General features: G+C 37.2%; 1 protein-coding gene across 1 annotated transcript in view; it reads right to left on the bottom strand.

Annotated features, from left to right (window-relative positions):
• Positions 1-1,308: 1,308 nt before the first annotated feature.
• Positions 1,309-23,012, bottom strand: part of METAP2 (methionyl aminopeptidase 2) — a 22,188-nt gene continuing 484 nt past the window's right edge. Inside the window, exons 2-11 of the mRNA XM_044981278.1 lie at positions 21,937-22,038; positions 18,013-18,078; positions 17,588-17,690; positions 9,346-9,507; positions 7,550-7,731; positions 7,363-7,457; positions 7,164-7,260; positions 6,453-6,556; positions 4,615-4,730; positions 1,309-3,157 (exon numbers count right to left, since the gene is read on the bottom strand). Of these exons, the coding sequence (XP_044837213.1) occupies positions 2,905-3,157; positions 4,615-4,730; positions 6,453-6,556; positions 7,164-7,260; positions 7,363-7,457; positions 7,550-7,731; positions 9,346-9,507; positions 17,588-17,690; positions 18,013-18,078; positions 21,937-22,038 (1,280 nt within the window). The 3' untranslated portion in view covers positions 1,309-2,904. The remainder of the gene's footprint in view (positions 3,158-4,614; positions 4,731-6,452; positions 6,557-7,163; positions 7,261-7,362; positions 7,458-7,549; positions 7,732-9,345; positions 9,508-17,587; positions 17,691-18,012; positions 18,079-21,936; positions 22,039-23,012) is intronic.

Below are 23,012 nucleotides of genomic sequence, written 5' to 3'. Positions count from 1 at the left end.
TCGGGGGTAGAGTACAGGGGTCGACTGGAGAGCGATCTGCTGTCGATTTGGCAGGTCTTCACTACACCCGCTAAATTGACCGCTGGTGGATCAATCTCAGAGCGTGGATCCCGGCTGTAGTGTAGACATAGCCTAGATGACAGACGAAGCTATGCCAAACACGCCCAGATAAGTTTATACCACACACAGTTTGCTTCAGCAGAAAAGTTTTGCAGTCTGGTCACCCAGTAAACACCTAAAACAAGAGCTACAAGACTGGAAATTACATTTCAGATAATTATTCTTTTTACTTGCTATTATGCACTGCTACCAAAGTTCCTAATGTGTGAATTGGCTGATAGACAATTAGCAGAAGTATGAGGGCAAACTAAAATCTTTCCCCATTTTGTGTTTTGTTTTTTTATAATTCTGCTAGTCCAGTCCCTCCTTATGTGGTTTGGGTGTTGGGAGAAGAAATGTGGGAAAACTACCTACCTGGTAAGATTTCAAAGTTGGTTTCATATGATTTTAATTGCTCTGGAAATGATCCATTAGAGAAGCTACTGAAAAAAAGAATGATGTAACCTACAGAACCACTACCAGAAGACTTAAGGCTGCCTGCAGAGTCTCAAGCAGAAAATTTGTTGATGAGAATGGTATAAGAAAATCAGCAAAGCAGCTAAAATCAAACAGCAGATCTACACTTAAACATTACAGTGGAGCAGCTGCACTGGGACTGTGCTGCTGTCACCCGTCAGTGAAGACACTAGTATGCCGATGGGAGAGCCTCTCCCGTTGAGATAATCTGCCTCCATGAGAGGTGGTAGCTGTGTTGATGGGAGAAGCTCTCCTGTAAAGACAGCAGTCTACACTGGGGGGTTAGGTCAGCGTAACTGCGTAGGTCAGGGGTGTGGATTTTTCACACCCCTGCGTGATGTAGTTTTACTGAGGTAAGTTTATAGTGCAGATCTGGCAAAAGCCTTTCAGCCCCAACCCTTCCCCCAAATAAAGCAATAAAGCCAGGTACCCACTACTGGTAAACTACTAATACAAAGGCTAGAAATCTATGGCACCACCTCTGGTCCTGCCAATACATTTAAAAATCACGATTTTACTGCCTAACACAACCCCACCCATCCCAGATTCTTTCAAATGCCAGTTTTCACTTCTGCAAGATACTCAGTACAATATGCACAGCATTAGCTAGCATAATGCCATCATGTGATCTAACTTTAAGGTATAAGTTCACAGACACATGCAGATGTTGCTGCCCGGCTATTGGCTGGAAATACCATGCAGGATATATAGACTCCAAAGTGGAAACAGATAAACATGAATTAAGTAAATGAGTTTATTTCATCACCCATTTCTATAAGCAACAAATATAAAGTATGGAAAAATCAGGGATGATTTTGAGGGCCTAGTTTCTTTTCAACTTTAGACATTTTGCCATCTTTTGCTTCCCTCCCTCAAAACGGGATGAAGAGCTGCAGCTCATATATCAGAGTCCTGTCAGATCAATATACAGCTCCCTTTAATCCAAAAAGGAAGAGCTAACAAAATATTTAGTATTTCTAAATTAAAAAAAAAAAGTTTTTGAAATAAACCAGAGACCAGCCACCTTTATATCTTCGTAAAGAGTTCTGTTTTCCTAAAGCAGGCATGTTTAAGGCACTCATGCTGACTACTATAGAAATTGGCATACTTGTTACCAGTAACTTTATGCAGAATTTTAACACTGAGCCACATAAGTAGGCAGTGATGTTATGCCAACTGCAGTCCAAGCTCTAAAAATCCTCATTTTTTAGTAAAACAAACATGAATGAGATTCAGCCAGTTATTGTAGCAGAAATATAATGCCTGTTACACCAAGAAAGTGTCAGGTACTGCAATTTAGTTTGCTCATCTGGAAGAGGATTCAATTACAGACTAAAGCTAATGTTTTCATCCTCACTACTGTCCCTAAATCTTTATATTACCTATCCTGTATTTTGAGGAGGCAGGAAACAAGTATCAGTGAATATTTAATGTCATACAATGGGGCATATAGGTACCAAAGAATCTGCAGAGACATTTTAATATTAAAGGTTGGCAGCAAGCCCAGTGATTGTATAAAGTGAGGCATTTAGCTTAAGAAGGCATATCAGATGGGCCTCCCTACTGAAAACAGCAGCAAAGGAGTCAGTCAAAATGTACTTGCTAGCATGTTCCAATACAGAAAAACTCAAGACTAGAGAGTGACATGCTCAACAACAAAAAACCCCAACACCTTGGCTTGGCTCTCAGCATAGATACTACTGTTAAATAAATGATAGATTGTCAAGTTTCACATAAATGGTACCACAGGCCCAGTTTCAAGACAATAAATGGCAACTGGATATTTTTTATTATTATTTAATAGAGCAGTTCCCCAGCAGATTCCTGCCCAGAGTCATAACCAGACTTTTAAAAAGTATATATGTTTTTAAGATCTGAAAATTTGTCTATTTTTTACAAAATGGATTCCAGGAAATTTAAAAGGCAATACCATAGAGGGCTTAGGTGCAGAAGTCAGGTGTAATCATTCAAAGCATTCAAGTAGGAATATGGTAATATAAATATTTGAAAAGCATTTATCATCATAAATGTTCAAAACAAAATGTATAACTCATTCCAAACTAAAAACTGAGCTTTATAGCACATATTTCCCTGAACAGAAAAAAAAAAAAACCATACGTAACCTTCTGAAATATTTCTAGAGGCATGAAAGCTTTTTCCTTGGTTAGTTACATTAGAAGACTTGCCTTTGATTAAATTCCTTTCTTTCCAAACATGGAAAGTATTACATCGGTCCACTGTTAAAACAGACAATACGGTGCAAATTAATTCTGGTATAACATGTTCCAACAAAGCCTAGAATATAAAGGTGTTGAGGTGACACTGAGTTTAATAGTCATCTCCTCTGCTGACAACTTCTTTGCATGTTGGGCGCAATAATATGGTATGCTCAAACTGGGCAGTATATGAGCCTTTAATGTCGCATAAGGGAGGATATGGATCCACTATACCCAAATCACACAAGTTCTTCAGAGCCATTAGATATTTACTTTCTCCCAGACGATCTAGCCATCTGCGGCAGAAGGCAAGCGTGCCAAAGTTTTCATTGATAACATTTAGCAAATGTTTTGCTCTTGGAAGCCTAGAAGAAAGAATGCACTGAATTAACTGCAGGGAAAAAAAGGTACCATCGAGAAAGAATACAGAAATAAAAACCACATTAAATATGGGGGTGTTACTGGCTTTGCATTTTTGTGATTTTGATGTCACATCATCTCAGGCTCTGTTCAAGGAGAAAAGTTCAACCTTTATCTTTCCATTGAAAAATAGAGCCTTCAAAACAAACCAAAAATGCTGCTGTCTTATTAGTTCAGCCTTGCAAAACAGAGGAGAAAAGGTGGGAACTCACACCTACCAATTTCCCCTCAATTCTTTAGAGTGAGATGAACAGGATAACTTCAAAACCTAGTAATGTTGGCATTTAAATGAGCCTAATTAAGCATAACTAAAGTTATTCTTTTCAAGAAAGGGACTATCAACAGAACTATTCACTTTGTAAACAAGTATTCCAAGTCTATCGTCCTGAAGTTTCTAAACTAAACTAATTTGGGATTAAGCTTTACCATTGGTAAATATCACTTTCACTTCTGAAAGTCAAATAATTTGTAAAATCTGTAACAAATGTGCAAAATATGTATAATCTTCTGTTTTTGTCTTGTCAAGACAGCTAAGAAGTGTACAACTTCAAAACAGACTTGAGCTCTTCCTTTTGCAACCTTAATGTTGATACAAAAAAGCATATAATACATTTTACATATACACACACAAAACACAGACACTTAATTCTAAATGTTGTGGATGCAGTAAAAAGACCTGGAAACAGTGTTGTGCATCTAGTGTGCCATACTGTTACTTGCTATATTGTGGTGTCTTGCTCTGATTACCTGTACTTCAAAAATACTTACCTGTTTCATTTCTAAAAATGCCATGTAATACAATCCCAATGAAATCTGGAAATTAGCCTAAATTAATGGAGCACTTCATTTTATGTCAGTGCACTGTTCTGAGGAGTTAATTTTTAAATAATCAAACATCCCACCATCCTCAGCAAAAGATGACACTAACAGTTTAACCAGTTCTGTTCCCAAAAATAGATTTGCTTGTGCTACTGAACCATAAGTCACAGAAGCTCCCAGAAGGAAACAAGAAAAGCATCCTGAGTAGAGAAGGGGGAATTGTGAAGTTACAAAGAATATTTATTTTCTCATTATGTATGTTATGATAGGAATATAGACTACATTTAGAGGGCATCACCTTTTCTAATTTTTTTTTTTTTTGGCTATTTTCAAGCTCTGAGGTAAGAACTGTGTCATCCTGTATGTGTAAACAGAGTCTAGTACACACTCACACAAGTGCATGTTACAGCGCAGTTCATACAAGTTCATCATTTACATTAGTCTTTTCAAGTCCCTTGGAAGACCTGATATTAGTTAAGAGGCTTTGCTGTACCCCAGCCCTAGCAAACAAAAAAAAAAAAAAAAAAAAAGAAGTGACAGCTTCCTCTGGTGCAGTAAAAATAGCTTCAAAACCAGATCTAACCTTATTGGCACGTGCCCAACATCAAAATTTTTCATATAATGAGAACATTCCATGTCATCATGAACAACACCCTTTCCTGTGCTACCGAAGGTTTCTATAGCATATATTTCACCTTCCTAAAAGAGAAAAAAAAAAAAGTGAACATTATGTAAATACATGTAAACTAAAGCAATAGACAAAGGTTGAAACTTCTTGTATAATTAACAGTTTAAGTGTAGCAAAATATGAACAGCAGGAATTAAACATGGATTGGTTCTTTCATTAAACAGCACCCTCAAAACTCCGAAATATTTGAAGTAAACTATGTTTCAATAATTCTTTAATTAACGTTATGCTGGTCATGGAAATATTCCTTATTCCTTTTCTGCAGGAATCATCTGTAGGAGTAAGACGACAGTTAAATCCTTGCCCTCTGTCTTACACTGCTAACAAGAAAGTCATTATAGATAACAATTGCATTGGTGCTTTTTGTGATGAGAACATATCATGACTGACCCAAGTCATTTCTTATAGGCCACTAAACATCTGTCAAGTGATAGTAAGTCACCCGATTACTACTGACCATGACTGGATTAGAAGCAGGGACCTAGAAATAAAATTAAAGGCTCTTTATCCCAGTACCAATCTTCTAAACAAGCCCTTATTTTCTGATCCTGTTATTCCATTTAAAAATTAGATGCAGATCAAAATTGCAACTGGATGCACTTGGCACCTAATGTAATATACTTATTACCTCTGTGCTTGGAACAGCTTTCCTTATCTCGTGTAACAAGTATCCTCTCTCCTTCAAAATGCTTCTTAAAACCCATCTTTCTGTCAAACCTAGCTAACAATTATCTTTCATTACAGATTACAAACATGCTTAATTGTTTTGAATCTGTCAAAATCAGACTGCAAACTTTTCAACTAAAAGAAACATGTCTAGCTCTGTTTGCAAAGCATCATGAACAGCTATGGTACTACAGAAATAATTCCCATGTAAAAAATTCACTGAAAGGATTAATTTTGTAAATACATACAGTTAAATGACCGATAAGAACAAAGTCTGACAGTTTATAGTTAAGGTTCCCCAATCAACCTCAGCAGACATATTATTAATGCTTATCTTCTTTACCATAAAGGAACCTTCTTTATACCCAATCACCACACTGCAATGACCTCTTCTGAAATCCTGATATGGAACACAAACCTTCACGCTCACCACAAATACAGATTTACTAAGCATATCTCAGGGGCCACCAATGCACACGATACCTCTTCCCTTCTCATACACACTTCAACAACTAGGAACACTTGGTGTTGTATTTCTTATCTTCCATACACATTCCAAAAACAACTTTACCTCAATCAAAATTCCATTAGAAACTGGACAGCCTAATCTACCGGATCCACCCTCCTGTGAATGAACTTCCGTACTCCAAACTTCCTTATTCTTATTTCAAGTTCATCTTCTAACTTTAAAATTCCTGGCTCTTATTTTCCTCCTGAAAACTACAATATTCTAACAGTATTACTTAAGTATATGTATTCACAATTTTAACTAACATAAGTCTGTTTTATTACAAGATCCCAGAATTTTAATTTCAGAAAAATGACTGGTAGCTGGAATAGTGGAGGGGAAAAAAACTCCATGAGCCATGAAGATGAAATGCCAAGCCCCAAAATGATGTTCAATATTTCATAAAAATAGTACTATGCATAGCAAGGTCAATTCCCTACCATTATTTTCCATGTGGGCAAAAATACTACACACTTGGACAATGCAGGAGATAGTTTTCCTACATATTTAGAAAAGGTTAAGCAGAAGGGAGTTAAATACTTAAGAACTCTCATTGTACCTCCATTCTTGTTGCTTCTCCTCCCTTCACAATGGGCACAGTTTTTCCAGCATGTATCCTATATGGCCCAATTGAATGTCCATTCAGATTGCGAATTGGTTTCACTATTATAGAAAACAAAGTAAAATATAAATAGTTAGGTAAGTCACTAACAAATGTTTAACCCTTCAATGCCAATGATTATATTAGCCCACATGTGGAGTACTGGAAGCAAACTGAAAGACTCATACATATTGCAGAAGGAACAATAGAAAATCACTCTGTTCTTGTACAAATTTCATCCAGGCAAGATCCAAGTATATATATGGAGTAATGGCTTTATTACTATGACAGTCCTAATTCAGGCCTTAAGGAAACTAACTAATAATTCTAACCAGTAGATATTTATTTGCTATGTATTTTGCAAACAAACAAGAATTATGAAAGGCTGTTCTCACTTTTCACTTCTGAATACAGTAAATGCCAGATGTGGTGCTTTTGAAAGTGTTTGTTCAGGATAAACAGTTAGTGTTTGAAAATCATTCAGGGCAAAGTTCCTTTAGGTTACAGTTGAGGAAAGTGGTTATATGAATATGTATAATGCAAGTTACTTGTACCACACACTTATACTACCGCAAACAAATATCACTTCAACAGCTAGGAACAAAGTAGGGTTTGTAAAAAACACTCCCAGGATAGCTATTTCTACATACACTGAAGGAGAGAGCTTGCCTTGATATGTTTTGCCATCAATTTCGACCTCATAGGACTCCATAACTTCTTGGATAGCTTCACCAACATCACAGAGACGAACATCTATTCCAGCACACTGAAAATAAGAGATAGAGAAAAGTTTTAAAATCTATTATGAGGGATTTAGTTTGTTTAAGTTTCAGAACCCAGTAAAAATTAATTTTCATAATTAGTGTACCTTTATACCAGTATTAGTAGCATCTTTTACTGCTTGTAACAGTCTATCATATTTCGTATTGAATGTAACAGTAAAAGCACAGTCAATAATACGACCTGAAATCAGAAGAAGAAATTAGGTTAGTACAATGTTTCCATCCAATGAAAATCCAACAATATCGTTTTATAAATCATAAGGAAAAACTAACCACTAATGTGTGTTCCAAAGTCTATTTTGCAAATATCATCATATTGCAATACTGTAGGATCTCCAGCATTGGGAGTGTAGTGGGCTGCACAGTTATTCAGAGAACATCCAGTGGGAAATGCAAGACCTGCATTTAAACCATCTTCTTTTATCAGTTTGCGTGAGCAGTCTTCGAGTTTTTCACTAGGAAAAGAGAGGATTCTATTAAAATCACACAATGTACTAAGAGTTATTTTAAAGCACTTGTTTACAAATGCGAGAACATACAAGACAAAGAAAAGCATTAGCCTATATTTAATTTCAGTCTTATTTGTAACACACAATCAGGAACAGGTACAGATCCGTAAAGTAAGCCTGGCTAGTGATGATTTAGTTCCTTATTTTATTCTAATCTGTTTTGGGATCATTTAATTTAGTCCTGTGTTTGACCATATTCATTTGTTTTCCCAGTGTTTTTTATTTAAATTTGAAAGAATATACTTTGCAAGCTATATTTAACTAATCAGGGACACAATATTCACAATATAAATTCTGGGCAAATTAAATTGATTTATTTTAGTAGAGTTACTTGTAGCACAGAGACTTTACTAAACAGTTCTGAGACTAGAATGTGATCAAACAGTTTTTTCAACTACTCAAAAAAGGTAATCCAATAAAAAAAATAATATGCATGTATTTTTTCTTGGGCCTTGCCTATACTGGTTTTCTTAGCCACTGGTGTAGCTACAGTGATATAGCTACATCAGTGCAAGCTCTCATTTAATCCCAGCCCACTGGTGTAAACTGAGACTCACATCACTGCAGTTTATCCCAATTTCATCCAACAAAGCTATTAAATCCTAACAAAATAATTTTGAAAAAGCTTATATAGATAAGTAAGCCCCCATAGCCTGTGATACACTATGAAAGGAAGCCATATCTTGAGGAAATTTCTGCTTATAACCCAAAATATTCAAGTTAAGTAATTCAACAGCACACCAGATTTGATTCAAACAGATTGAGGATTATGGAGGCAGCTGTCTTTCACCCTTCTTGATGACATTTTCCTACCAACAATATCTGCAGTAAGTTTTGGAACTGCAAGTTTCTCTCACATCCCAATATCAAATGCCAAAGACTCAGAAGAAAGACTGCCTGGGTAATTATTTCTTTTTAACATTAACCCTGACAATCAAAAGTTTTAATTTCTGAGCTCCCAGGGGAGAATGTCATAGAAGGACTGCACTTGCTTTTCCAGCAGAAGCATGCGCAGAATGAAAACGATGCTAGTGAGGAAGCAATAATATGCAGAAAAAGTAGTGTTGTGGGAGTATGTGTATACATGCTAGCTTTGTGCCTATTTTCCCATTCCTAACAGTAGATTGCACCTATGCTGCTCTTACACATAGTACTTTACTGGCAATGCTGGCAGGAATGGAGAAGAGATGTTTGTGCCACTACCCGAGTCACATGCTGCTGCTCCTGACACCCTGAAGAAGTTTTATGTACAAGAAGAACAGAGGCACAGAACCAAAAAACATACAACGCAGGTGCTAAAGTTGGAAATAGATAAATACAATGGTCAAGTCAGTATGGGAACTCAATACTAAGAACTCCACTGATTAAAGTAGTGGTGCTGATGGACTCTATAGACAAGAGGAAATGAAAGGAATAAATGGGAGACATTGGAAGAACCCAACAAAAAGTACCCTGAACTGAGAGCATTCAAAATGCAGTCAAAACAAGTGTGTGACATTTTGACACCTCCTCCTCCCCTTTTTATAATAGTGTCTTTCAAGGAAATGTCTTTATCCTCACCAGATTTCTATCATTGTCATTCCAGGTTTGATCCAGCTCATAACATATTTCCTCACTTGTCTGTGTGCCTCAGCAGCCTCCCGAAAATCATTCCAAATCTCTTCACTGGCTTGATCTAGTGCTTTCTTTTCATCACTTGTAGTTCTCCAAGCAGCAGTTCGCCTTTAAAGTGATTATGTACAAGTGTTAAAATTAAGACCACCACCCATCATCACCACGGTATTTATTAGAACTCTGACCTGACAACTGTAAACTGCTTACAAAGTCTCTAACTAATTAACCCCTTTGGGGTATGAAAGATACTTATTTTTGTTTTAAAGACTAAAGAAGGCCCATTAAAAAAAACTCTAGGCACCCAAACAATTAATTAGACTTACAATACTAAATGATCATCCTGCAGTGAAAAAAATCATATCCAAATAATGAATTAACTCAGTCAGCCAGTAAATCAACCCCCCCCATCCCCCCTTTAGTCTCCCAGGAACTTATGGTCAACTTTCCCTCAAACCCCATGAAATAAACGTTTTTTGTGGCATCTTTCAGACTGGCAGGTCAGAGACCATTTAGGACTTTACACGTCATGATCAACATCTTAAATTCTATCCTGAGACTAAAATAAACCCAGTGCAGATCTCAGAGCCATGTGCTCTCAGCGACATGCACCACTCAATAAGGTGCTGCATTCTCCATTAGCTTCAGTCTTTAAATGCTTTTAAGCCATAGCTCAGGGGTTCTCAAACTGGGGATCAGGAGGTTATTACATGGGGGGTTGCGAGCTGTCAACCTCCACCCTAAACTCTGCTTTGCCTGCAGCATTTATCATGGTGTTAAATATATAACAAAGTATTTTTAATGTATAAAGGGGGGGGGTCACACTCAGAGGTTTGCTGTCTGAAAGGGGTCACCAGTACAAAAGTCTGAGAACCCCTGCCATAGCTCCATGTAGAATGCACTACGACAGTCTAATCTTGAGGCTAGAAAGACATGAAGAACAGTTTGTACGGTCTCCTTCTGAAAGTAAAGTTGCATTCTTCTGGCCCATTACAGATGGTAAAAAGCCAGCCTGGTTACTGCTGTACTGTAGTCATCTAGTAGAAGCTGAGGTCTGAATTTTAGCCCAACTTGCAAACTCTGATGACCAGTGGCAGATGTACTCCCTCAAAAGGGCTATTACCTCAGTCTGCTTACCCCAACCCATCACCACCTCCTCCTCATCATCATCTGGTTGAGCCTCAGCCAGCTCAATATCATTCATCAGAAATTTAGGTATTACTTCACCCATCACTGTAACACAGCCAGCTCTGGGGTGGAACACAGCAGAATCACACAACAGTTCAAGAAAGGAAGTGAAGAAAAATACTGCAGCTACAGAAACTTGCTGTCTATATAAATTCACACTGCAATTATTACAACTGGAAGTTAGCCAGAACACTCTGATTCTTACAAGTATCGCTAAGGGATCTTTAAATGGACACAAGTAGTTTGGACTCCAGTTTTATGCTATGGAAAATATAGCTCTTTCAACAGCATCACATCCTATTCCATCCTGGGATGGAACCCCTCCAAGAGAGAGGGGGAGAGAGTCTGTAGATAAAAAAAAGCCAGAGAAGCAGTCAATGGGAATGGGGAGTGCTGTTTACATCCAGTGGTCCTGAAACTGATCTGCCAATGAAATGCACCTAACTACACCTTCCCCTCAATAAGGAGTTTTTAAATACATTGGAGGGAAAAAAACAGCTCCAAGTACAAAGAAATCTGTGAAGCTTTTTCAGCTCAAAAAATAATAAATAAATCAAGCTTCCTGCCTCACAGGACCCTGACTACCTCTACCAAATTCAGATCCACCCACTAAGACAACAGTGACATTTCCACAGTATTTCCTTACTTTTCATTGACATATATAGAACAGAAAAGACTATCTATTCACAGTGTTTAATAGTAAAACACTGGAGTTCTTCTTTAAGCTGGGCAATGCTGTCATGACAGAAAAATTGTGTCACCTTGAACTAGGAAGTCCCCCAGCAGAAAGTAGCTCTTAGTGGCAATAAGATATAGGGGCTGGCTCCAGAGCCAACTGTTCACCCTGGTGCGGAGACGGAAAGAAGTACACCTGTGCCTCACTGATTTTCAACTAGCGTATGGTCCCTACTGAGATGGTGTAAGATAGAGCAGCAGAAGTGAAGCTTCAGCTAGCTCACTCTGGGGCGGGTGTAGGCCAGCCACAGAATCAGGAAGCTGTGACTGCTGATAGTGCCCTCTCTCTTGTGCCATGAAGAATCTCAGCACAAGAGCACAAGAATCCAGCAATTGCTACTTGTGCAATGAAGACTGAATTTCCTGACCTGAGTGAAAAGAAGGTACCCACAGCGACAATAACTGTCCATTTATGTGTATGCATATATAGTCTTTCATTACACGTTCAACAATACAAAATGCTATGTACGGTGTAACTAATGCTAAAGTTACTTGATTGATATTCTTACTGTATTTGCCAAGCAGGACCACTGCCCAGCATTTTGTGATTAGTAATGATTCTACTGCAGTGTCAAAATGCAAATGGACAAGTTAAGTTTGGTCTGGCAACTTTTCAAACCATTCTACTAGATTCTCAATTTAATGCTGCATTAGCAGCTTGTTAAGTTTCCTTTTTATCCACAGATGCATAAATATCACAGCAATGAAAGCAATACAAGAACCCACAAAAACAAACACTCATCATTTGAAGCATCATCAAATGTCTTTTTCAAAGAAATGGAACAAAAATTTAACAGCTGCCTGCATATCTAATTGGGATATTTCATGGTCTAAGGGCATGGGACTCAGACAGGATACTAGGGTTCTAATCAGATGTGCCACTAGCCTGCTTTAGCAACTCACATCACCTCTCTGTGCTGCTGCATCCCCTCCAACACTTTGTCTATATTATCTATTTAAGACTATAAGCTCTTTGGGAAAGGGACCTCTAGACTCTACTATAATACAAACAGTACTTATTGAGCTATATAAAATCTGTTATACAATTAGCTTTAACTGATGTGCAAGTGACCTGTCAAGATACTGTTAATGCTGCAAATAATGCATACTGAGATGTGCTCCAAGTTCAAAACTCTGTAAAGGCCATATAAGTGATCTGGATATTTAGTCAGGTATGAAATTCTCCCCTATCTGAATGCCCGTGAGGCCAAAAAGGGAGGATAAACATTTTAAAAAATATATTTTAAATTACTGGGTTTTAATTAAAAATCTACTTATTTTTATTTCTAGTCCTTCAGCAATTTAAGGCTATAAAATGGGAACAAAGTAAAGGTGAATGTTCTCAACTTGTTTAGATGTTAACAGTTTTTCCTGCACTTAAAAGACTCAGCTATGTTGAAAAGACAAGTCCAAAACCTCATTAAAATCATTACTATGAGAATAATGTGAACACAACATTGATAAAGCAAACAGCCTAGCAAGCAACACCATCTTCCAGTATATTAAACTTCTTTTACAAGTCAAGAACACTGCAATGCTTCCGCCAGGCTCTATTCCCCCTTAAGTATCTGCAGTTTGAAGTCAATGGGATTTGTGCTGCTAATTAATTTAGGTGCTGATGAAAAATCACTCTTTCGCACACACTGGCAGGTGTGGGCCTATCTGTATGAGTGGCTTATCTGTATGAGTGGACAGTAAACTTTGTTAATGTATTGAATGTTTAACTTTTCATTGTTAACACAGAAGCAGTTTTGTTTTGAAGTGTTAAAGATTGGGATACTAAAACAAAAGTAGTAAAAATATTATTTTAGTTCCTAATACTGCAAGCATTTATGTACACACTTAACTTTAAGCAAAAGTAGTCCCATTGAAGTAATGGGATTATTCAAGTGAGTAAAGCCACATATCTGTTTGTGGTCTGTTTTCCAGGATCAGGGCCTTCATTTTCAGTATTTTAGTTTTTATTTATATCAATTTTGTAAATTTAAATTAAGATACCCTACCAGCGGTGATATTTATAAAAAATGCATTTATAAAACTTAATTCATTATACATTTTAATCTAAAAATTGCAGTCACAAATTTTCAAATTAGTTTTACAAAGCCTCAACCTGAAAAAAACTGTTCCAGCCTGGATTCAAATTAATGTATGCATGAAAGCTCAGAGAAATCCATTTTGCCACGTCTTCCTGAAATTAGGGGAAAACAATGTATTTAGGATGCCGGACATACTGTTTTCGAAACTCCATAACTTAGTTATTTCACATCCAAGTGCCTTGAAAGTAAAGATAACAGTCTTCAGAAAGAACTAAGCAGAAGCCAAGTTTAAAACTTAAAAACGAAGCCATTGTTAAATAAAACACAAAAAAATCCATCGTCTGGTAGATTCCCCCCACTAAATTCAATTAACCTGTTTTGCTCTATTAGTTAACTCTCCACACACAAAACATATAGTCTAGGTCGCAATAAGAAAATCCAGTCCAAAATAAATTTTTGAAAAAGTATCTAACATCAAGGGTTAAGAATAAAAGGCAGAATCACCCTTAAAGGGTCAGAGCCATCCTGAAAATCATATTTTCATATAAAAATTCTGTACCTAGATTAGAGAATATTCTTTTTTCAGTTTGCTGTATGCATTTGGCAGCACTGCATACAGTCAGTTTCACTATTTTGCTAATATTCAGTTGTTCTTGTTGCACACACTAGCATGAGGACATCACTCCCATGCACAGTTCTGGGAAAAGCTCACATGCTCTCTTCACACAAGCTCTCCAGGAGTGTTTTAACAGTAACAGTGGCAAAGATTAAACAAACTGAAGTGTCAACAGGTAGGCACATAGACAGCACACTTGCAGCACATGCATTGTCCCCCTGGGAAGAGAGCCGTATCAACAGCAGAAAGAACCTTATAAAATTAAATTTAAGTTGTTTTTTTTTAAATATGTATATGCCTTTAAACGGTGCTCTATCAGCAAAACAAATTATTTTTTGATTACTCAATTAGAAAACATTTGAGTTGACAGCATTTCTTTAAATACCATATTATAGTGTTGCTATAATACGGGAGATGCTCCTGCTCCCAAGGAAATCAAAGGAAAAACCTCACTGACTGCACTGGAAGCACGAGAAGACCTATGATCAAGAAGTAATCTTGCTTCATCATGTATAAAATGAAAATAATTACGTTATGGGAAATGTTCTGATATGTACTTTAGCCAGTTCAAAGCAGATTTAAGTTATAGCTAATTGTTTAGCCAAAAATGCCAGATCAGCTCTTGGATTTTAGAATATCTAAATAAAAAATAGGAGCGCAATTCAAGAGTAGATTTGCTGAAAGCAAAGTATGTAAAGGAACTATTTCTAGTTTAGCAAGCCATGCTCCTCTTCAATAGTTTTAGGTACAAAAGAGATGCATCAACAAAATAGCTTTTACAAATAGTCACATATAAATGCTGGCGAAAATTGATCAAAATACTTATTTATTGATTCTTCAGTACTTGGCTGTATTTCACAACTCAACAAATGATAAAACAGGATGTCATTTCTTAATGAATTAGAAATGTTATACAAACTTATCAGCTGAATTCTGAGTCAGTCTGCATGTAAATCTATATATCTATAGATTTAATTTCTGGAGAGTGGAAGGGTCATTTCTCTTGGGTCATCAATTCATATGCTCTGGGTAAACCCTATTATTATTTGTATTATCTAATATGCTAAAAACAACTCAAGTGAACAAAGTGGTCATTTTATAAATACATTTGAAGATGTCTCTGACCAAGGCTGGTTACATTCACCTCCCTGGATGTGAATCAAAAGCTATATATGAAGCGTAACTGGTTGGTTCTTCCAGTGGACACAAAGAATCTGTTTACATTGGAAACCCACTAGTCCTCTGTCGTCCTACTCTAACTGGATTAACAATATTAATCCCTTTTGAGAAAGCCTTTTATACCATGAATTGAAGCGAAACACCTTATTCAAATTACATTACTTTGATACTCAATATATTCAGTAACAATAAGTCTCAAGGTTATAGGACATATTGACCTCCTAAACGTACCTATGGTGCTCGTTATGTTATATATTAGCAACAGCCATTGGCTGTCCACAGACACTACAAATGCTTTTCAAAAATTAGATTTAAAAAAATTTCACATTATATGAAAGGTAAGTCTCTCTTAGAAGTGAGCAACACTACATGAAATACATACTTCAGTAACCCCAAAAAGGTACTTTGCCTGGACTGAAACAATCTATTCTTTTGTGGATAATTCTCAGGCAGTTTTACAAGTCAAATAATTTGTCTTTAAACCACAGTCTTTTCATACTTAGATTCACATCAAGACCTTTCACAATACCTAACAAATATATAAAATGCAAAACTAAGTTAATGATTGAATTACAAAACCTCATAATGACAAGCTATTAAAAACTTGCAAAGGCATGCTGAAGAATTCCCAGTGAGAATACATGGAGATACAGATCTCAGTCCTATTAGATTAGGAAATTATGCCTATTTTGTTATACTGCACAAAGCTAGGAAATTCAGTTCTGCAAGCTGAACAAGACCATTTGGACCAATGACCTATCTCCCGAAGGAAACAAGGAGCCCAAGCTATTTACTCTAGCAATGTTTAGATCTTCTCTTCATCTTTCACACTGATTCTGGAAATGAGATGGCCTTACAGGACCCAAAGGATACTGATCTTGTTAAAGTTTCAATGTGATTGTGTCTACCGAATATAGACAAATAACTGTGGGTGGTTGAATACTGGATCCTCTTAGGTCACCATCTGGATTATTTTCCACTATCCAATCAGAGCATATGCTCAAAACCTTTTGTAACATTATTTACAAAGCAAAGATGCTCTTTGTAGAAAGGTATTTTGGAGACATTGAGAGTATGGCTGAAGGGGGGAAAAAGAGGCAGAAGTTCCCTCTGATATGTTTTGAGAATTCAAGGTCCTCATTCATTTTAGTTAGCTTATACTCAGTCTCTCAAAATGAACTTAATTGTTGTCCTGTAGTTCTAATATTAATAGGTATGGAAAAAGCTAAGAAAATGCAGACACAAGAATAATGGTAAAAGTCTATGTAACAGGGCACATTGGTGCAGGAGAATGAATCTGTTACAGCCCTTGGGCCATGTTGATGCAGGTCATGTGCTTGCTCCCAGTCATGTGCCTACAGAAAATCACATAAGGATTCCTGTCTCCTCCAGAGTGGAGCAGACAAGACACCCAAGGTCAGAAAAGGACACAAGAGGGGACTTTGAACCTATTAGGGTAAGAGTCTGAGGGGAAGACACCTGCAGAAAGCAGGAGATGGCTGGGGAGGAAGCCTCAGCTAGCAAAGGCTGTGAAGCCCTAGGATTCGAGCACTACGACCAGAGGGGCAAAACCAGAATTTTGTTGCTTTGGTTTGAATCTTAGTTACAGCAATCTTAGGCATACTTATAACATTAGAAGGCACAAAAATTAGCGTAATTTTTAAATTTACATGCCATTTAAAAGAGATTGCTAGAGCCGTGAAGACTATTTCATAAACAATGTTTTCAACAAATTTTACCCCATTTTCTGTTAGCATGTGTGATGGTCACCTAAGTCTCATGGCATTACTTCTGCTACCTGAGCAGACACGTTTTTTACATAGAGAGAGATAGAGATATATCTATCTCTATATATCTATATCTATAACAGGAGGAGGGCTTGACATCAGGGCGTAAACTTTCTTACATTAGACACACTTTTACCATAAATGTTACACCTAAAAAAAGTCCACTCTTAAGAAAGCCTGTGGATAGCAAGTAAAAGATTGTAAAAAAATGACATTATTTGCATGTGTTCAAATACTCCCCGCTCCCCCCACCTTCTATATTTTTCATCCAACTCCAGTCTATGCTCCACAGTGAACATCCTATTAAGAGCATCAGCATGCTACTGCAGCTATTTTAGTTTATATAGGGACTCCATAAGAAAGTAAGCTACACAAATATTTGAGTAAAATATAAATCCAGTCCAATGAGTTTTAAGGGTCTGAAGGGAGAATATTTCTGACCTGATGACCTCTGTGGAGGAACTTATTAGATGATCCAGTAAAGAGGCATTACCATCAACTTTGTTCACAATCTGCATTAAGGATTAGTCAAGAAAAGCTGCAGGAAAATTAAGTCTTTCGTTGTATATCAGAAGTTCTTTCAGATCGGAAGTATTTATTTTTTAAACTTAATTATTCTTTAGACTTAAAAACAGAAACAAAACATTTACCCATCTTGTGTTGGTGGATATTCGCATTCTTCTCCTTTTGGAAATATGCTACTGGGAAATAGATCACATATTGGAATAGAAGGTGGATCTGTCTGCACCTTAGCTGTTGAGTAAACATTTTAAGAAGTTTTATACTGCAAGCTGTAAATTATTATAAACTGCAAGAAAAGCAAAAATAGCAAAGTATATTTAAGAGCCTCCTGCCAGAATTTGGGCTTATCTCTGGAACACCATGTACCATGATGCCCTCAAGTCATCTGACCTGGCCAATGCTCAGTGCAGCATTCAGAGGCACCAGAGAGAACTTTCAGACAGCCTTGGCCATCCCCCACAATATTTTTAATTGGACAACCATAATATAGTAGAATAAGTTTAAGTGAGAATGAGAGAAAATTCCCTTTATTATTGTTGTAATTGACACATACGTCCTTTCTTCTTTTTCTTTTTCTTCTTTTTCTTCCCTGTTGCTCCATCTCCTTCACCCTCTCCGTCTGTAAAAGAAATGTGTTTATATATACATACACACCCTCAAAGAGTTAAATGTAGGACAAAAATTATTATGGCACCTTACTGAGAAACTACCAGGTAAAATGGCTTAAAGAACACTCAGAAAACTGATACCTCAATTTTATACAGCTTATGAGACAACCTGTATCTGACACCTTAGTTTACAGCTTGTATACAGCAATGAAAAAATCAACAGTTTTATACAAACTCTATCTGAAAGTTAAACATCTGACTTCACTTAAAATGTGTACATCCCTTTTAAACTATGCCATAAGCAAATAGAAGAATTTGAGTTTTGAACTAGGTACAACACAGCATCTGGGACCAATGCTGCTTCTACCTCAGCTGCATTGAACTTGATGTTATTCAGTTTTGTTACAAGTCCCCAGATTCATAGATTCTAGAAACTTTGAAGAAAGCTGAATAGGTAAGAGAGAGAGCTAGAAGCAATCACCAACAGTTGCAGATTCCTTCCCAACTCCAGATTCAGATGTAACAAGATACTTCTGAAAGCACCGCTGCTGATAGCATATCTCTGAACAGTTCCTTTATATGTTGGCGGCATATTTTAGAAGTTAGTCAATGAAAAAAGAAAGCCTATGAGGAATGTGTTAGAAATAGAGCACTTTCCATCCCAAATCCCATTTTCAGAACCTAGCTAACATGAGGCCTCTGGGGAAAAGGGGTTAAAAAGAATCATATTAGATAATACAGCTGGAAAGAAGTGACTACAACTTTAGAGAACTGTTACTTTCCTTTACCAGAAAAAGAAAAACAGTGATGACAGAACTCACAAAGGTCAATATGGAGCTCACCACCTAAGTAGTGCAGAAGACATAAATGACAGGTAACCCAGGAGTGGGACCAATATTTACGGTACTCCTTCCTACAAATTTTCAGAGCCTGAAGAGAGGGGAGTACATGGCATCAAAGCAGCAAGAAACAACCTGAGTGTAATTATAGCGTGGTTTGACTCTATCAAAAAATAACATTTACTTAACATGATGGGGCTATGTCTAATAACATTTACCTACTCCATGCGTGCAAAGATTATAAAACAGTGTACAACTTGTTTAGCTGAAGTGCTAATTACTCTGCACATCTATCTGCCTACACCTTCTAGATCCAAATACCACCCACTCCAACTCTCCTGTTTTAGTTACAAAAACTGATTCCAGAAGTTGTCCCAATTTCTTCCAATATAAAGTGTTGCTATTTTCATCATATTTACTCAGAACCCTGTATTTGCTCATCTATAAAAATTGACAGGGCATTCCTTGCACAAAAATTGGAATCACTAGATCTCCATGCCTTTCAAATGGCAAATGATTTGTGTTATCTGGTCATTTTACTTATGTAAAATGGTCAATGTAATCCGAGTTGTTATTAAGCAGATTGGTGATTTTTAGATCGTTGCAGTCCTGCAGTGGGTGCAGATTTTAGTACTTAATTAAAACCCAGGGTGTAAAAGAGAGTCAAGTTTCAGCCTTAAGTATTTCGTTTTATAATCTTTAAGGATGTCTTGTAGATACAAACACCCTGTTGTTTCTGCTTTCTAATTTGTCCTGCCAGGTTCTCAATCAAAAATTTATTTAGCATTTAGGTGGTCAATCTCTCCTAATAGCCTGTACTTATTTCTTTCAATCACAATAACTGTGTCACATGGATCTTGACCTTGAACTGTGCTTAATCCATTAACACTGCATCAGAAAAAGTAGTAGTCTTGACATATAGTTCATGAACTCACAGAGTCAGGGTATCTTCCAGGTCCCTATGCTAACCCACTGCAGACACTGGCAAAATTCAAGAAGTCGGTAGCTACTGTTATTCACGTCCCATGGTCTTATCATATGTCACTTGCAAGAGAATCTGCCAATCAGTAAGCAAAACTAACTGGGCCTACGCTGCCATGTCTTTGAAAATTGCTGCCAACTTACTCTGCTACCAGATCCATAACTACTGTTTCCAACTAATGTTCTTTTCTGTTCCAGGCTGTTTATCCAGTAACAAAGAGAAATTTTTCACCAGGCTAGCACCCTAAGAATTTACAAGGAATTGAAACAAGCCCTTATATGCCATGACCATACTTGAAATGCAATTCATTTCTCAGAAACACAATAACTATACTTTCCATTATCTCAGATGAGCTAAGCTGCCAACCCAACTCAGTAATGCAGCAGACCCATAGTGAATACTTTCTGAACCCTTCTTCCCATCCAATGGGCAGTGTTAGTTTTACCCATTGTGGAGATGGCCAAAAAACTGAGTATTTTTTAAGAAAAACAAACAGGAACAGATTTCAGGCACAGCCTCTATTTCCCACAATTACACAGATTTCAAGTGGTGTGAAGAGAATGGGTCAAGCACAAAAGGCAATCAAAAAATTAAAAATTCTGATATTTAGCTTGTAAAAGAATTTACAAGTAATTTGTACAGAAGATAGGGAGAGCATTATTTCAGTGAGAATACCACTTAAAATTTTAGGTTTATTTAAATATTGATAACTACACTGTAAAAGACAGAGCAGAGTGAAATGCAATGTACTAATTTATCTCTGAATAAGAACACTCTCCACGAGATAAAATATCCAAGAATTCTAATTCCCTCCCCTCCTCCCCCCCACAAGGAATTCCTTTCACTATGAAGCATTCGCTATTATTCTCACTGAATTCTGACTCAACAGCAATCATAGCAACAATGTACACATTACATTAACATTAATATCCCTTTACCCCATCACCTGAAGTAAGCCATGAGAAATCCAGTTTTATCAGAACACAGTACTATGAACAGCAATTAATTGGACTTGGATACTGTACATACATTCAGAATCAAAGGTTATTGTCTAGTGCTATATGCACCAATGCAATTTTTTTCTTCTTTCTACTGAAGTGTTTCTGGATACTAACATCCTATTTAATATGTTCAGAAACCTAAAGCTCCAGAGGTAGTTTGCCACTTTAGGATGTTGAGCCAATTTTAAATGCTAATTCAGCAGACAGGTGCTAAATGCGTGGTTTTATTAACAGAACAATGAATTTACTGAACAGGTCAATTCTATTTGGTTTTCAATCATGTAATATGTTTATAACATAAGATATGTTTAAAGTCAGATTAACAAAAAATGATTCACTAACTACTTGTTTAGAATCCATATTGGCAGCAATAAAAAGTGTGTACCTGTATTGCAATGTGTTTCATATTTCTTTAGTTAGGTTTCAGTGCAAGAACTAGGATTACAGGTAGAATTTTCCTCAGTGACTAGAAATACACATGTTTTATAATAGTGTGTTTTATTATAACATCTCCTCAGACTCTTCCTCCAGCATTCCCCTATATTATTTGTTCTATATCACACTAAAAGATCTCCTTTGTGATATAAATCCATAAGCATAAAAACCAGCTACAACTTTTGCTATCAGGTGGCACAATGTGTCTGTCTGAAATTTAATCTCTTGCTCAAGTGACATAATGAGGCTAATAACCCAGTTAGCAAATTACTGAATATGAAGAAAAGCTGCTACAAATATACAATGGCACCTTGGATGAAAAAAATTACTTAAACTGGAAAAACTAGACAGCTGTAGAAAGTACACGTCTACCTCGATATAACACTGTCCTCAGGAGCCAAAAAATCTTACCACGTTATAGGTGAAACCGCAATATTTCAAACTTGATTTGATCCTCCGGACTGCGCCGCCCCCCGCCCCCGAGCGCTGCTTTACTGCGTTATAGCCGAATTCGTGTTATATCGGGTGGCGTTATATTGGGGTAGAAGTGTTCAATTTCAAGCACTGCATAGACTTTCATTTTAGATGTTAGAAAAACAATGTTACACTTGCCTTCTTCATCATCATCTTTTTCCTTCTCCTCCAGTGTTTGTTTATCCAACTGTTTTGCTACATCATCAAGAGCACTCTCTAATTCTCTCTCTGTTTCTTGTCCTGTTTGCAAAATAGAGTGTGATTTACCAAAATAAAATGGCTCCGAATTGTGATATAAAAATCTAAAAAAAGTATCTAAATATTTTTACAGCCCTCATTATGAAGATATCAGAGCACGTCTCACCTTTTCTAAAGTAGGGAACATGTAACAACAACTGTTAGGTACTATGGTGACAGGAGCCATTAAAAAAGCCTGCACATAAAGCTAAGATTATCCAATAGTTCAAATAACTACAGTTCTTTTCTGTCTGTATAACTCTGCTGGTCCTAGCACCAGCCTGCTCAAGGGAGATAACATGAGTGGTATGAAAATAACGATAACCACGAAGTATCTGCAACTCTAACTTCTAGCCTGTTAAAAGAGACTCAAATTGTGCTTTCCTTACACTATTTGCACAGACTCACCTCAGATCTCTATGTACAATGTTTGGGAGGTTAGTGGGAAAGGCTCCCTCCTGTGGGATAAACTTTAAGGCAACAAAATTATGCTCTTTATCTCTGGCCATAGGAGTGGATATTGCTGTGTACAAAGCAGCATTCACAATCTCCCGGCAAACTGTCCCTGAAACAGGCTGTGAGCTGAAACATACAGGAACTTTCTCTAACACAAACGTATGAGCAACCAACAGTCGCCTCTGCCAATGTTACGACTATTCTGAATGATCTTAACCACTATTGTGAATGATCTTCAGGCACCTCACATCACCTGCCTCAAAGACAAGCAACAGGAGCAGAGCGTGAGGGAAACAACAGCAAGGCCACAAAGATACTCGCCAATTACAATACCAGTCTCATCGTGGCTCCCCACTGACAGACTGACCCCACGGCAGATTTCCCCGTCCCAATGGCAGCCACGCTCACAGAACCACCTCCCAAGCCACGGAGAGACTCGTCCCCAGTCCCACCACAGCTACACACACACCACCCCGCCCCCCATCCACGGCCGCGTCTCGCACCCTACCCCCACCCGCACA

The sequence above is a fragment of the Mauremys mutica genome, chromosome 1 (assembly GCF_020497125.1).
Source record: "Mauremys mutica isolate MM-2020 ecotype Southern chromosome 1, ASM2049712v1, whole genome shotgun sequence".
NCBI lineage: Eukaryota > Metazoa > Chordata > Testudines > Geoemydidae > Mauremys > Mauremys mutica.
This window is presented reverse-complemented; position numbering and strand designations above follow the sequence as displayed.